This window comes from Vombatus ursinus, unplaced genomic scaffold (genome assembly GCF_900497805.2).
Source record: "Vombatus ursinus unplaced genomic scaffold, bare-nosed wombat genome assembly UNPS02014344.1, whole genome shotgun sequence".
In the NCBI taxonomy this organism is placed as follows: Eukaryota; Metazoa; Chordata; class Mammalia; order Diprotodontia; family Vombatidae; genus Vombatus; species Vombatus ursinus.
Genome location: NW_020954122.1, coordinates 360,681 through 373,451, shown reverse-complemented (window position 1 = coordinate 373,451; position 12,771 = coordinate 360,681). Strand labels below are relative to the sequence as shown.

At 50.5% G+C, this 12,771-nt stretch overlaps 2 protein-coding genes across 8 annotated transcripts in view; both read left to right on the top strand.

Annotated features, from left to right (window-relative positions):
- The window catches only part of CTU1 (cytosolic thiouridylase subunit 1), a 5,063-nt gene extending 3,995 nt beyond the window's left edge, over positions 1–1,068 (top strand). For all 3 annotated transcript variants that reach the window (XM_027860952.1, XM_027860947.1, XM_027860948.1), the window contains exon 3: positions 152–1,068. In XM_027860952.1, coding sequence (XP_027716753.1) covers positions 152–696 — 545 coding nt within the window. In that variant the 3' untranslated portion in view covers positions 697–1,068. The remainder of the gene's footprint in view (positions 1–151) is intronic.
- LOC114042286 (kallikrein-14-like) overlaps positions 1–11,911 on the top strand; it is a 15,849-nt gene extending 3,938 nt beyond the window's left edge. Inside the window, exons 1-6 of one of the 5 annotated variants that reach the window (XM_027860956.1) lie at positions 3,437–3,474; positions 8,768–8,844; positions 9,785–9,944; positions 10,420–10,673; positions 10,833–10,969; positions 11,182–11,911. In XM_027860956.1, the coding sequence (XP_027716757.1) occupies positions 3,461–3,474; positions 8,768–8,844; positions 9,785–9,944; positions 10,420–10,673; positions 10,833–10,969; positions 11,182–11,337 (798 nt within the window). In that variant the 5' untranslated portion in view covers positions 3,437–3,460 and the 3' untranslated portion in view covers positions 11,338–11,911. Of the gene's footprint in view, positions 1–3,436; positions 3,475–7,989; positions 8,061–8,238; positions 8,674–8,767; positions 8,845–9,784; positions 9,945–10,419; positions 10,674–10,832; positions 10,970–11,181 lie in introns of those variants that run through there. The other 4 variants (XM_027860958.1, XM_027860959.1, XM_027860957.1 and 1 more) reach the window with 4 other exon arrangements.
- The last annotated feature ends 860 nt before the right edge of the window (positions 11,912–12,771 follow it).

Below are 12,771 nucleotides of genomic sequence, written 5' to 3'. Positions count from 1 at the left end.
TCTCTGGGTGTCTCTTGGCCCCTTCCACCTCATCCCTCCCTGTCTGGCCTCCCTCTGTGCTCCTTGTCTCTTCTCTGTGTCTCTGCCCATCCCCAAACTCAGTGGGTGCTGCTGGTCCTGACCCGTTATTCCCGTCTCTGACTTTCCTCAGGACACAATGCAGATGACATGGCGGAAACAGTGCTCATGAACTTCCTCCGAGGGGACTCGGGCAGGCTGGCCCGAGGAGGGACTCTGGGTTCCCCTGGTGAGGGGGGTGCCCTGCCCCGGTGCCGTCCCCTCCAATTTGCATCCCAGAAGGAGATCGTCCTATATGCCCATTTCCAGGAACTGGACTACTTCTCGGAAGAGTGTGTCTATGCGCCTGAGGCCTTCCGAGGCCACGTGCGGGATTTGCTCAAGGCCCTCGAGGCTGCTCGGCCTTCGGTGGTCCTGGACCTGGTGCACTCAGCTGAGCGCCTGGCCCTAGCCCCTGCTGCACGGCCCCCACCCCCTGGTGCCTGCACCCGCTGCGGGGCCCTGGCCAGCCGCTCCTTGTGCCAAGCCTGTGCCTTACTTGATGGTCTCAACCGGGGACGACCCCGTCTGGCCATTGGCAAGGGCCGCAAAGGGTTGGGGGAAGAGGGCGAGGAACAGAGCTGTGCTTCCAAGGACAGGGGACGCCCCATCCGGGCTGGGGCCATTCAGGCCTTCTAGAGCCTTACACCAGAGAAATCCTGGGACTGTATTGGCTTCTAGGCTCCTCGTGTGGCTTAAGATTTCTTGAGTGCCGATGGGTTCTGGTGTCCCTCATGAGTTTCACTTCTCTGCATTGAGAGTCTAGGTCCCTCTCAGAATTCTGGGCTCTTCAGTAGGATTTAGGCCTTCTCTAGACCCCTCAGCTGGCCTCTGGGTTCCTCAAGGCAGCGTGGATGCTTTGGAAGATTGTGTCTTAAATGGGTTTCTTGGTCTCCCATAGCTTTCCATGGGGTTTAGAGCTCTTTGTGAGATTCTAGATTTCCTGGGGAAGGTATTCTGACATGAGGTCTTGAAATAAACCTTCCAAGCATCCATTGAGAAGCATCTGAATAGGTTTGGGCTTGAAGATCATTTGTCTCCTGATTGACCTTCTGGATAGGACTGGTGGGGAGAAGCTGAAGGGTCCTAGGTAGGCAGATGCCTGGTCCTGAGAAGAAGGCTGGACCCATGGGACTCTTAACAGTGAAGGGAGGACTTTGGGGAGGGGGTGGGGAGTGGCTCAGTCACTGAGGATTTGGGAGCCAGACTTAGGGGGACAGGGATAGACACCAGGATAGAAAGAGACATGGGAAAGGCAGGGAGCTATCCCATGGGGACAGGGTTGGAGTGGGGAACACCGATCCCCACCGTAACCACAGGAAGGAGGCCAAAAACTTGTCGGACTTTTCTCCTGATTTCTTGGAAAACCTTGTTCATTCTCAGCCTCAGACTTAACATCTCAGGGCCAGCTCAGCACCTTCTTCTCCCCAGGCTTGTTCAGACCACCCCAACCTTCAAGGGTCCTTCCCTTTTCTGAGCTGCTTCTCTAGGGCCAAGCCCACCTTTCCTCCAGGGAGCTCTCCTTTGACCAGCCTGCCCACAGCATCTTCTCTCTCCGGGTCTCCCAGAGGTACACGTCTCCCCACCCCCAACCCCCCTCAGACAACTCCCTCATCCCTCAGCCCACAGAGGTCAAAGATTTAGGAAGGGACCTTAGAGGCCATCTGGCTGGACCTCCTCTGTTTACAGACAAGAGGAGACAGGGGTCCTGAGAAGGGTGAGACCCATTCAAAGATCCCACAGGTAGGAGTGAAGGGCAGAGCTAGAATTTACACTTAAGTGTTCTTACACCAGTCCTTCAAGACTCCTCCCAAATAGGGCTGCCTCAGTTCACAGGCTCTGCCTCAGTTCCCCCGACTCTCAGCAGGCCGGAGCTCAGCAGTGAATTGTCCGGGGTCCGTCCTTTGGGTCTGAGTTGTGGCCCCACGATTGTCCCTCCATCTGACCCTCAGCAGAGCACACCATTACATCCAGGAGACTGATGCTTTGGAATGGGAAGAAGGAGATTTCGTTCCATCTTGTCCTACTTCCCGTATGACCCTGGGCCAGTCACTTTCCCCTCTTTCGGATATTAGTGCCCTCATCTGTACAGTCAGGGACCTGAAGTAGATGGAGTCCATCGATTCTTCTGCCTCAAAATAAGTTAGCCTGCATTTTGAGTTTCCCGGGCAGTGAGGGTGTAAGACTCAGTCGTGGCCAGCAGGTGGCCCAAACACACCACAAACGGCCCCCGCAATTCCAGCTGGTGTCTGATCTCGTCAGCTGCTGCTCCTGACCCAGAGGAGGAGGCCCCCGGGAAGGAGGGAGGGCAGTTCCCAGTTTCAAAGCTGGAAGATGAATCTGAAGACCGTCTCAGTTGTTACTTCAGGGTTCTGTATCTCGTTTGTCTCATGGACCCGTTTGGCAGTCAAGCTGGTGAAGCCTTTAAACCTCCACTCAGAATGGTTTTAAGTGTATGAAATACATCGGATTACAAAGAAACCCCAATATCTGAGATAAAAAGGATTTTTTTTTTCCCCATCCAAGTTCATGGACTCCCAAGAATCTGGCTTGATGGTCTGTGGACTACAGTTAAAGAACTTTGTCCACCTAGTGACAGAGAGAAGCAGGGACTTGCCCAGAGTCATTATCAGAGGTAAACTGAAAATACAGATCTTAGGTAGCTGAGAAATACTAAGGTGTAAGATGTGTGTCAGGAGCAGCTGGGTGGTGCAGTGGATAGAGTCCTCAGCCTAGAGTAAGGAAGACTCACCTTCAGTTCAAATCCAGCCTCAAACACTTCCTAGCTGGGTGACCCTCGGGCAAGTCACTTAGTTCTGTTTGCTTCAGTTTCCTCATCTGTAAAATGATCTGAAGAAAGGAATGGCAAACTACTCCAGTATGTCTGCCAAGAAAACCCCAAATGGGGTCATGGGAGAGTCTGTCACAAAGATGTGTTGGGTGGGGAATGCCTTAATCCCTGGGTCCAAGAACAAAGCTCTTTCACCATCTCCCCTTTCCCCCCTCTCCTGGGATCAAGGTAGCCCAGACTTCACAGGGTATCTCACAAGTCCCAAAGAGAGAGAGGGAGAGAGAGAGAAATGGGCCCACGATCTCACTCTATCTCAAAAGAAAGAGGAAGTGAGTCATCACAGAGAGTCCAGTTACTGGCTCCCTTGTGGACTTAGGCCAATCGAAGCTTCCTGGGCCTGTTTTCTCTCTGGTGGCGGTGCTGTTTGTCCTTGATTCTCGAAGAGGACCATGATATCAGGAAGGTGATGCCAGGACTTGCAAGTGAATTGGATTTAAGTGAGGCAGGACTGTGCAAAGTCACCAGCCTCACTTTCTCCTCCGGAGTCATCTGGGGCCAGTGGTGAGATATAGATCAGGATGACTGGAGAGGGCCCAGGATTCAGTGGAGACCATGGCCTTTTCAAGGTAAAATCTTTAACAGGTCTCAGTTTGAGGCAATGCCCATTCAGTGATTAAAGCTTAGTAAGGATTGAGGCAGAGTGGCCTCAAAAAACAAAAACAAAAAATGATCTGGGAGGGAAAGACCCTTGGAGTTTCTGGCCAGAACAAAAGCAATTGTTATTGACGTTCATTCTGAGCCAATCAGGTAGGACTTGGCCTGGGACCTATTGCTGGCCAATCCAAGAACGCCTGAGTGATTTAGGGTCTAGGCTGGTTTTTACGAGAAAGGAAAAAAGTTTCAGAGATTAAAATTTGCATTCCTTTTGGGCAGAGCACCAGCAGGTAAGGGTGTGACACCCTGTGTGGACTGAGGGAAAGAGAGAGAGACACAGAGACAGAGGATAAGGGGCTGTGTTACCCAAGTGACCAGTTCGTTTGGTCCCCAGTGGGACAGTTCCTGTTTCTACTCACAGAGATGGTTGGAGAGGACCGTGACATCAGGGGGGTGATGCCAGGACTTGCAAGTGAATTGGATTTAAGTGATTTTATGTAATCCTTGATGGTAAAATGAAGGAATTGGACTCGAGAACTGTCTCACATCACCTTCTAAGGTCATAGGTGGTAGGAAGACAAGGGCAGAAAGCAAATCAGAAGAGACGTGGGAGACAGAGGGAGAAAGAGCCAGGGCTCGGGACCTTCCAGGGTTCTCTCCCAAGCTGCCTGCTCAGTGAGAGTGGATACCTCCTCCCTGAGTCAGAGCATCATTGAGGGGCTGGGGGTTGGCCCCAGTGAAAGGTGAATTACAATAATTATGGTGTTGAAGAGGCTGGGAGGGGTTGATGTCTGAGCCAGGAATTCTCTGCCCATCTCCAAATCCTGGTCCCCAACACCCCACTCTTCCCTGCCCAGTTTTAGTGTGTCTCTGCTGTCCACCCCCACCCCCCCCACCTTCTTTTTCTTCCTAGTGGAAAGAAGCCTGGGCTGTGTGAGTCAGAGGACTTGGGTTCTGGCACCCATGTTTATAGGCTGGGCAACATTCATCAAATCTTTGCACCTCAGTTTTCCCCACCTACAAAATGGGTATAATACTTGCATTCCCTGCCTCACGGGGCATTTGTGACTAGAGTGCTTTATAGTGCTCTAGAAATTGGGTAGTATTAATAAAATGCTATTTCCACACTTTTTTTTTAAACTTTCCATTGGCGTTTTGTGTATTCATGTTACCCTACTTATCTTTCTCACTTCTTTGTGTTTACATTCCCCTCTGCATCCCCACCTCACCATCACAATTAAGTGAATCCTTTGCTGTGACCTGAAGGGGAGGCAGGTAGCCCCACCCCCACCCCTCAACCCCAGCTTACCTAGCTGGAGGGAGCTAGGCACCTTCCAGTTGAGATGGGGTGAGACAGGTCTCCCCGGCTCCCAATCAGTCTCCTTGTCTGGCTGCTTGTTACACTTTCTCTTTGTCTTTTCTGGCCACTTTCTCTCCCTTTTCCTTCTCCAGCACTATCTGTCCTCTCTCCAGCCTCCTCTGACCCCTCTCTGCCTCTCTCTGTGTTTCTATTTTTGGCTCGGTCTCTCCTAGCTCTCCCTAGATCAATAGATTTAGGTTGGGAGGAGACAATTCCTTTATTTTGCCAACAAAGAAACAGGCCCACGTAGTTAAGAGATTTGCCTGTAGTCACGAGGACAAAGAGAAGCATATGTGGGCTGGGAGGCCTCGGGGACTTTCCCACTCTATTAGGCAGCCCCATCTCTGGTTCTTCATCACTTTCACCCCATCACTAAGTCTCTGGCAGGTTTTTGTGTCCCTCTGGCTTGGGTTCTCTCAGATTCTGCTCCCTAGCACCCCCAGCTACTCACCAATTTCTCTCTCTCTTGTCTCTGTCTGGGGGCTGGGCCCGCCAAACTTTCCCTTTTATGGGTCACTCTCAGCCCTCCCTCCCTAATCCCTCTTCTCATTCCCCTTCTCTGGGTCCGGGCCCTGCCCTGGTCTTGTCCAGCCTATCTCCACCTAGTTTTCAGCTCCTTCTTTAGTTTCCCATTAGAATGTAAGCTGCTTGAAGGCAGGGACTATCTTTCTGATTGTATTTGGATCCCCAGCACTTGGCCCCATGCCTGTCTCATAGCACCAAATAAATGCTTCTTGACATGACCATGTTCCTTAAGCTCCTGTTTCTTTACCTCCCTCTCGTTTAGCATTCAGTAAACAATTATCAAGGGGTAGCTAGGTGGTGCAGGGGAAAGAGTGCTGGGCCTGAATTCAAATGTGACCGCAGACACTAGCTTTGTAACCCTGGGTAAGTCACTTCATCCTGTTTGCCTCAGTTTCCTCATCTGTAAAATGAACTGGAGAAAGAAATAGCAAATCACTCCAGTATCTTTGCCAAGAAAACCCCAAATGGGGTCATGAAGAGTCAGTCACAATGAACAACAATTATCAAATGCCTGCTACAATCAAGGTAGTTTACATTCTACCAAAATGTACAGTGCCTTCCCTCTGAGATTATCTTTAATTTGCCCTATCTATCCTTCCATCCACCATCCTGCCATCCATCCATCCTTCCATCCACCCATCCACCCATCCACCCATCCATCCATCCATCCATCCTTCCATCCACCCATCCACCCACCCATCCATCCACCCATCCATCCACCCATCCACCCATCCATCCATCCATCCATCCATCCATCCACCCATCCATCCATCCATCCATCCATCCATCCATCCATCCATCCATCCTTCCATCCATCCATCCACCCATCCACCCATCCACCCATCTACCCATCCACCCATCCACCCATCCACCCATCCACCCATCCATCCATCCATCCATCCATCCATCCCTTATCTACTCTCTAACATCTATCTACCCATCCTTCATCTCTATCATCTGTTTAGCATCTTTCTACTTGTCTATCATCCATTTCCTGCATATACATGCATATGGTTTAGATACTGTCTCCTCTCCTTAAGACTGAGAGCTCCTCCAGAGTAGGGACCATGATTTTGATGTTGCTTATATTGCTGGTGTTTAGCATGATGCCGGGCACACAAGTAAGCTCTTAATAAATGCTTTTTGTGGTGTAGCTAGATGGTGCAGTGGATAGAGCAACGGCCCTGGAGTCAGGAGGACCTGAGTTCAGATCTGTCCTCAGACACATAACACTCACTAGCTGTGTGACTCTGAGCAAGTCACTTAACCCCAATTGCCTTCACCCCCCCCCAAAAAAATGCTTGTTGACTGACTGACCTACTGACCCAGGTGCTCACACATTGACCACATGCTCCAGAGCTTCATTTCAGTTCTTCCTCCCTTATGTATACCCTAGCCCCATCAGAGCTCCTTCTCTCTGTCATCTCTAGTTAGTTCTCTGCCCAATTTTTAACCTCATAGGACAATAGCTAACATTGATAAAACATTTTAAAGTTTGCAAAGCATTTCACATAGGTTATCTCCTCAGGGCCTCACAACAACCTAGCTAATATTCCCCCCATTTTACAAATGAGGAAACTGAGGCTGAAGGTTGTGACTTCCCATGGACAACATGTCTACTGACTAAAGCAGGATTTGAACCTCCAGGAGTCTCCCTCCAGGACTCTGCATTTGCTATGCCTCTTACCTAACTGCCGAGATCTTTAGTGACTTTAGAGGCTGTCTACTCCAACCCCCTTCATTTTACAGATGAGGAAACTGAGGCCCAAGGAGGTTAAGTGATGAGGAAGCATATTTAAAACCTCTTTTTTAGTAAAACTTAATTTAAAAAAAATTCCCCTAAAGCCTTTTCCAGACTGTAGGGAAAGAACAAAAAGGTTTTTCTTAGGGAAACTATAGTTAAGGGCAGTAAAAATTTAACAAAAAGCTTTTATCTAGATAAAATCTCTTCTGGCTAGTTTGAAGCTGGGACCCACCTAAGGGTAAGTAGCTTGCTTTTGCATTCAAGGTGGATACTGACATCTAGAAGGAATTCTTTATGACCTTTAAGGGGAGTGGTCCAGGAAGGAACTGAGTGGTGAATATTCTCAAATGCTAACCCCAGACAATATTTCAATCATTTTTAATTTTTGTCCTTTTCGTCCTTCTTTCCTTATTGTAATTGTCTTGGGGCCCAGAGTCTAGTTGGAGGGCATGGGGCTGGGGGGAGGAGATTGTGCCAGTTTGGACATATCGCTGCCTGGGTATAGAATAACATTAAATGTAGCTTTTTTTGAAAACCTGAGTTTCAATGCCATAGCCCCATATCGGTATTAATTTTTTCTACGGTGATTTACCCAATGTCACACAGATCACATCAGTAAACAAGCATTTATTAAGTGCTTGTGCTAAGTGCTGGGGGTGGGAAGAAGGGCAAAACCCAATTCTTGCCCTCAGGGAGCTCACAGTCTAATTTGGGAAGTTGCATGTAAATAAATACGCACTCGAGTTGGGCCGAGAAAATGGAAGTGGTAAAGCACTGCAGGGTGGGGGCGGGGGGAGGGGAGAATAAGAAACAGTAGTAACAACCTCCAGCACAAGGTGGGTCTGGAGCTGAGTCTCAAGGAGAGCTGGGGGAATATGAACACAGCTCTCATGTCTCCCGGGGAGCTAGGTGGCCAAGCGTAGTTGCGTGTAGGTATCCAGGTAGCTTCGTGACCTTGGACAGGTCACTTTACCCTGTTTGCCTCAGTTTCCTCATCTGTAACATGAGCTGGAGAAGGAAATGGAAAACCCCTCCAGTATCCTTGCCAAGAAAACCCCAAGTGGGGTCACGAAGAGTCGGACAGGACTGAACAACAACAATTTATGACTCCAGGGACAATGCCACCAGGCTCCGTCTCTTCTGGTCTCACCCCCAGCGTCTAGGTCCTTTGGACGGCCTGCCCCCTTCCCCATCTCTCATTGTTTCCTTCCACCCCGCCTCTCACTTCCTGCCTGTGGGATTCTGGGATTCTCACCCCCTCCCATTTCTTGGTTCCTGGATTAGAATCCAGAACCACTGGGAGGGTGCTCATTAACCGGAGGACTCGACTATAAAAGCATTCTCTGGTCACAGGGGCGGGGGCTGCCTTCACCTTAGATAAAAGCACGCGGGACTTCTTGGAAAGGGGACAAGAGGAAGAGAGAAATCTCGTGGACCAGCCCTGCTCCCCAGGGGACACCCGGCCTCTCGTCTGCCTGTCCTGCCTCATTGTCTCTGCCTCTACCGCCCTCCCTCCGGTTAGGGGCCCCAACCCTGCCTCTGGTACTCTTCGTCTGTCTCACTCCACCGATTTCTGTGTCTGCGTTTCTGAGCGTAAATGTTTCTGTTAAGCCGCTTTTTCTCTGCTTCTCTTCAGACCTCCCCCACTCCAATTAGACGTCTCTGCAGATATGTTCATCCTGTTCTTAGCACTGCATCTTCTGTGGGTCACCGGTAAGTGGTTCGGATGGCCAGGTGCCAGAGGCTGTGGAGGGGAGAGGAGACACGAGGCGTGGCGTCCTTGCTGGGAAGAGGAGAATCTGGCACCTGTGCGGGGGCGGGGGCGGGGGGGGGGGCGGGGATGTTTGGAAAGGAATAAGCATTTAGATAACACTTACTAGGTGCCTGACGAAGTACTAGGTGTTTTGTTTGTTTTTTTTCAAACAAGTATTTCCTCATCTTCGAAACAACCCTGGAGGCATCTGGTGAGATTATATGAATAGAACTGGGAGGTGGTGGGGGGATAATTTCAGTTGGGCAAACTGGGGGGAGGGGGCTGTATGAGAGGATGATGAGGGGTGACAGGAAAGTAAAGGAGCTGGTTGGTTCTACCATAAGAAGGGGTTGTGGGGAGATCCTCTTAGATGGGGGCCACCAAAGATTACAAGAAGGTTTGAGTCTTCAAAGAGATTGTGCAGCTTTAGGAAGTCTCGGAAAGTAGATGAGTGGTACAGGGGGCCAGGAGAATGGTGGGCCCCAGGGAAATATGAGGGATGAGGGTGAGGACAGTTTTGTAGGAGTCTATGGAATGGAGTGTGTGTGTGTGTGTGTGTGTGTGTGTGTGTGTGTGTGTGTGTTGGGGGAGTGGAATGCAAGGCGTTGAGAGATAGGAGACAATGAAGTTAAGTGATTATAACCCAGGACAAGTCATTTAAACCTCACTATGCCTCAGTTTTCTCCTCTGTAAGATGGGTTCACAAAAGGAGTAAATTAGCTCCTCTACAGAAAGCCCTCTTCAAATCAAAGTTCCATTTAGTCATCAAGCATAGTTTATGGGAAGTTAGCTATCAGGTCCACATGCATGAACAAGTGGACCAGAAGGAGAAGAGATTGGGGCTTCAGAGTTTGAGAGGATTGCCTCCAATTCCCCATCCCCACATTTCTCCCTCCCCAGCCAACTCAGAGAGGAGCGAGGATAAGATCATTGGTGGTCAAGCGTGTATTCCACACTCCCAGCCCTGGCAGGCTGCGCTGTTCATCAATCAGAACTTCCACTGTGGGGGTGTCCTGCTGTCCAATCGCTGGGTCCTCACAGCAGCTCACTGTACCCACTGGTGAGTGATCCCCCTGCTAGGCTAGCATCCATCCTCATGCCCCCACCAGCCTAGGAATCAGGCTAGATCCTGACGTCTCTCAGCCCAGGCCAGCCCACTGTACTAGGGCTAGGTCGAACTCAGTTCCAGGCTTGTATCAGAAAGAAGAAAAAAAGGGTATTGAATGGGAAGAACTCTTGGGCCTGCATCAGGAGATCTGTAGTCTGAATCTTGGTTCTTCTACTTGTTTGCGCTCTGGGCCTCAGTTTCCCCATCAGTCAACTGAGAGAAGTTGGATTGGATCCTCTCTGAGCGCCCCTTTTGACTTAAGGTTCTCTATGGATTAGGGGTGAGGGAGACTGGGGAAGGCTGGGGAAGACAGTCAGGCTACATATGCCACGGGTGTGAAGGGTTGGTGGGGAGCGGCTTGGGAATTGGGATTGGGAGGGGCAATTGGAGTCAGAGTTGAGCAGCCTCACCTCCCTATTCCTACAAGGAACCTTCAAGTGGTCTTGGGAAAACACAACATCAAGCGCCTGGAGCCCTATCAGCAATGGGTCAAGGTGGAGCGCCGGGTACCCTACCCCACATACAACCCCAGGAGCAACAACAATGACCTCATGCTGCTCTACCTGCAGAAGCCAGTGAGGCTGACCCCCCAGGTTCGCCCCATTCAACTGGCCAAAAACTGCGTCAATCCCGGCACAACCTGCCTGGTGTCTGGCTGGGGTACCGTATCGAGTCCTTTTGGTAAGGGCACCTAGGTCACACTTGGCGGGGAGTCAAAAGGCTGGGTGGCTAAGGGGGGATGAGGCTAAGACTGGATGTCTGAGTGTCTGATTAAAGAGACTGGGTCCTCGCCTCAGTTCCTAGGGCTGAGCTGGTCCCCCTCTCCTTCTCTGGCTATAGTCAGATATCCCAGCGCCCTCCAGTGCGTGAAGATTGCTATCATATCTGAAGAAAAATGCAAAAGTGCTTACCAAAAAACCATCACTCCTGGCATGGTCTGTGCTGGGGTTGAGGAAGGTGGGAAGGACTCGTGCCAGGTGAGCCACAGGCCCTGGGCTGATGGGGGTGGACCCTGGGAGGAGGGTTCAGAAGTCCATTAGAAGTAGGGAGGTGGACTGGGGTCAAAGAATTCTTCCTGATGTCTCTAGTTGCCGAGGTTGATGTGTGTCTCCTCTCTCTTGCCCCTGTCTCGATGCTTCTCATGAATGCCTCTCCCTTTCTGCTTGCCCTTCTGCCCTGGTCTCTGCAGGGTGACTCCGGAGGCCCCTTGGTGTGCAATGGGGCCCTGCAGGGCCTGGTGTCTTGGGGCATGGAACGCTGTGCCCTGCCTAGGTTTCCCGGTGTTTATACCAACCTCTGCCATTACCGAACCTGGATCCTAAATGAAATACAGAAGAAGAATTGATGAGCTCCCCCCACACTCCCAGAAGGATTGCCCAGTTCAACCTGTCCTCAGTCCTGCCCCCAGGGACAGGTGGCCTGAAACTACAGCCCTACACCCTACACAGGAGCCTTCCCCTCCCCCAAGGACAGGACTCAAGTCATCCTGACTTCCAACCATGGACCTCTGGAGGACCCATCTCTAGTATGGATTTGGATTCCTGGAAAGGGAATCAAAAGGATTTAGAGATGGAAAGGACTTTAGACCCTGAAATAGCAGGTCTGGAAAGGACCTTTTTAGAAAGACCATATACTCAAATTTTTACAAATGGGGAAACTGAGGGTAAATGTGATCTCCTAATGTCACATGGCTAGGATGTGTCCTTTCCTAATGTCACATAGCTAGTGTTCTTTCCCTGATCTTCCCCTGATCCTGGGGTCTGAAGGCAGATCTATCCCCAGCCTCCCAGGTACCCTAGCCACTTTCATGAATCCACTGCCTTGCTCAGGTATCCAAAATAATAGGTAACTTAGCAGGTCCCTCTTGGTCACCCCTCCCCAACAGTCTTAGATGAATAAAACCTACAGGACTTCCTTTGTGCCTGGGATGTACTGGTTTTTCCTTTGTAACTGGAACATCCTGTGTGATTGAGGGGGGAGGGTAAGAAAGAATGGTGGGAAAGAAAAAGAAGCAGTCTGGGAAAAGGGACAGCCTGGAACCATCTGGGCTAGGACCTGGAGTAGTAGAAGTAAAAGGGCTGACTCCCATGTGCAGGGAGGACCCCTCCCCCCATTCCTTGCCAGAGTCCACGCCTTTTCCTCATGGCCTCACTTCTGCATCACTGTCCCCAAATCTCCATTTTGCTATCATGTCAATTTCACTACCTTCCCCATCAGATTTTTGTCCTTAATGTCACCATCTGCATCCTCCATCTCATCGCCCCATCACCATGGCTTCTGTGTGGCTGTCCCCACTTCCCCTCACTGTCCCTTAGCTCTCGTTGAGTTCCTTGTCCCTGTTCCTACAACCCCAGACACCCCTTGGTATAGTCCCGTTGTCCCAATCACTATGCCTCTATGTCCTTAAGTCCTGAATATTGCTGTCCCTTTGCTCCCATGACCTCATGGGCCCCTCCCCATGACATTGTCCCTGGAACCTTCATGCTTAGGTAATAAGCTAGATCTTAGTTCCTGCTTCAGGTTCCCCACATTTTTAGAGGCTACACTGTGACAGGTGGTGAGGAGAGGATATTTCCCCCCTAAAACCATTTCTCTCTTCCTCTGTATCCCAGTCTCTATTTCTGATGCTGTATCCTCTCTGTGTGTAGGTTTCTGGGTTTCTGTCCCTTCTTTGCCTTGATGTTTGCCATTTTGGAGATGCTGACACCCTCGGAAAGGCCTGGGATACAGATTCCAGCTTTAGTCCCAGCTGCCTGGGGCCCAAAGTCACTGAGGCCTC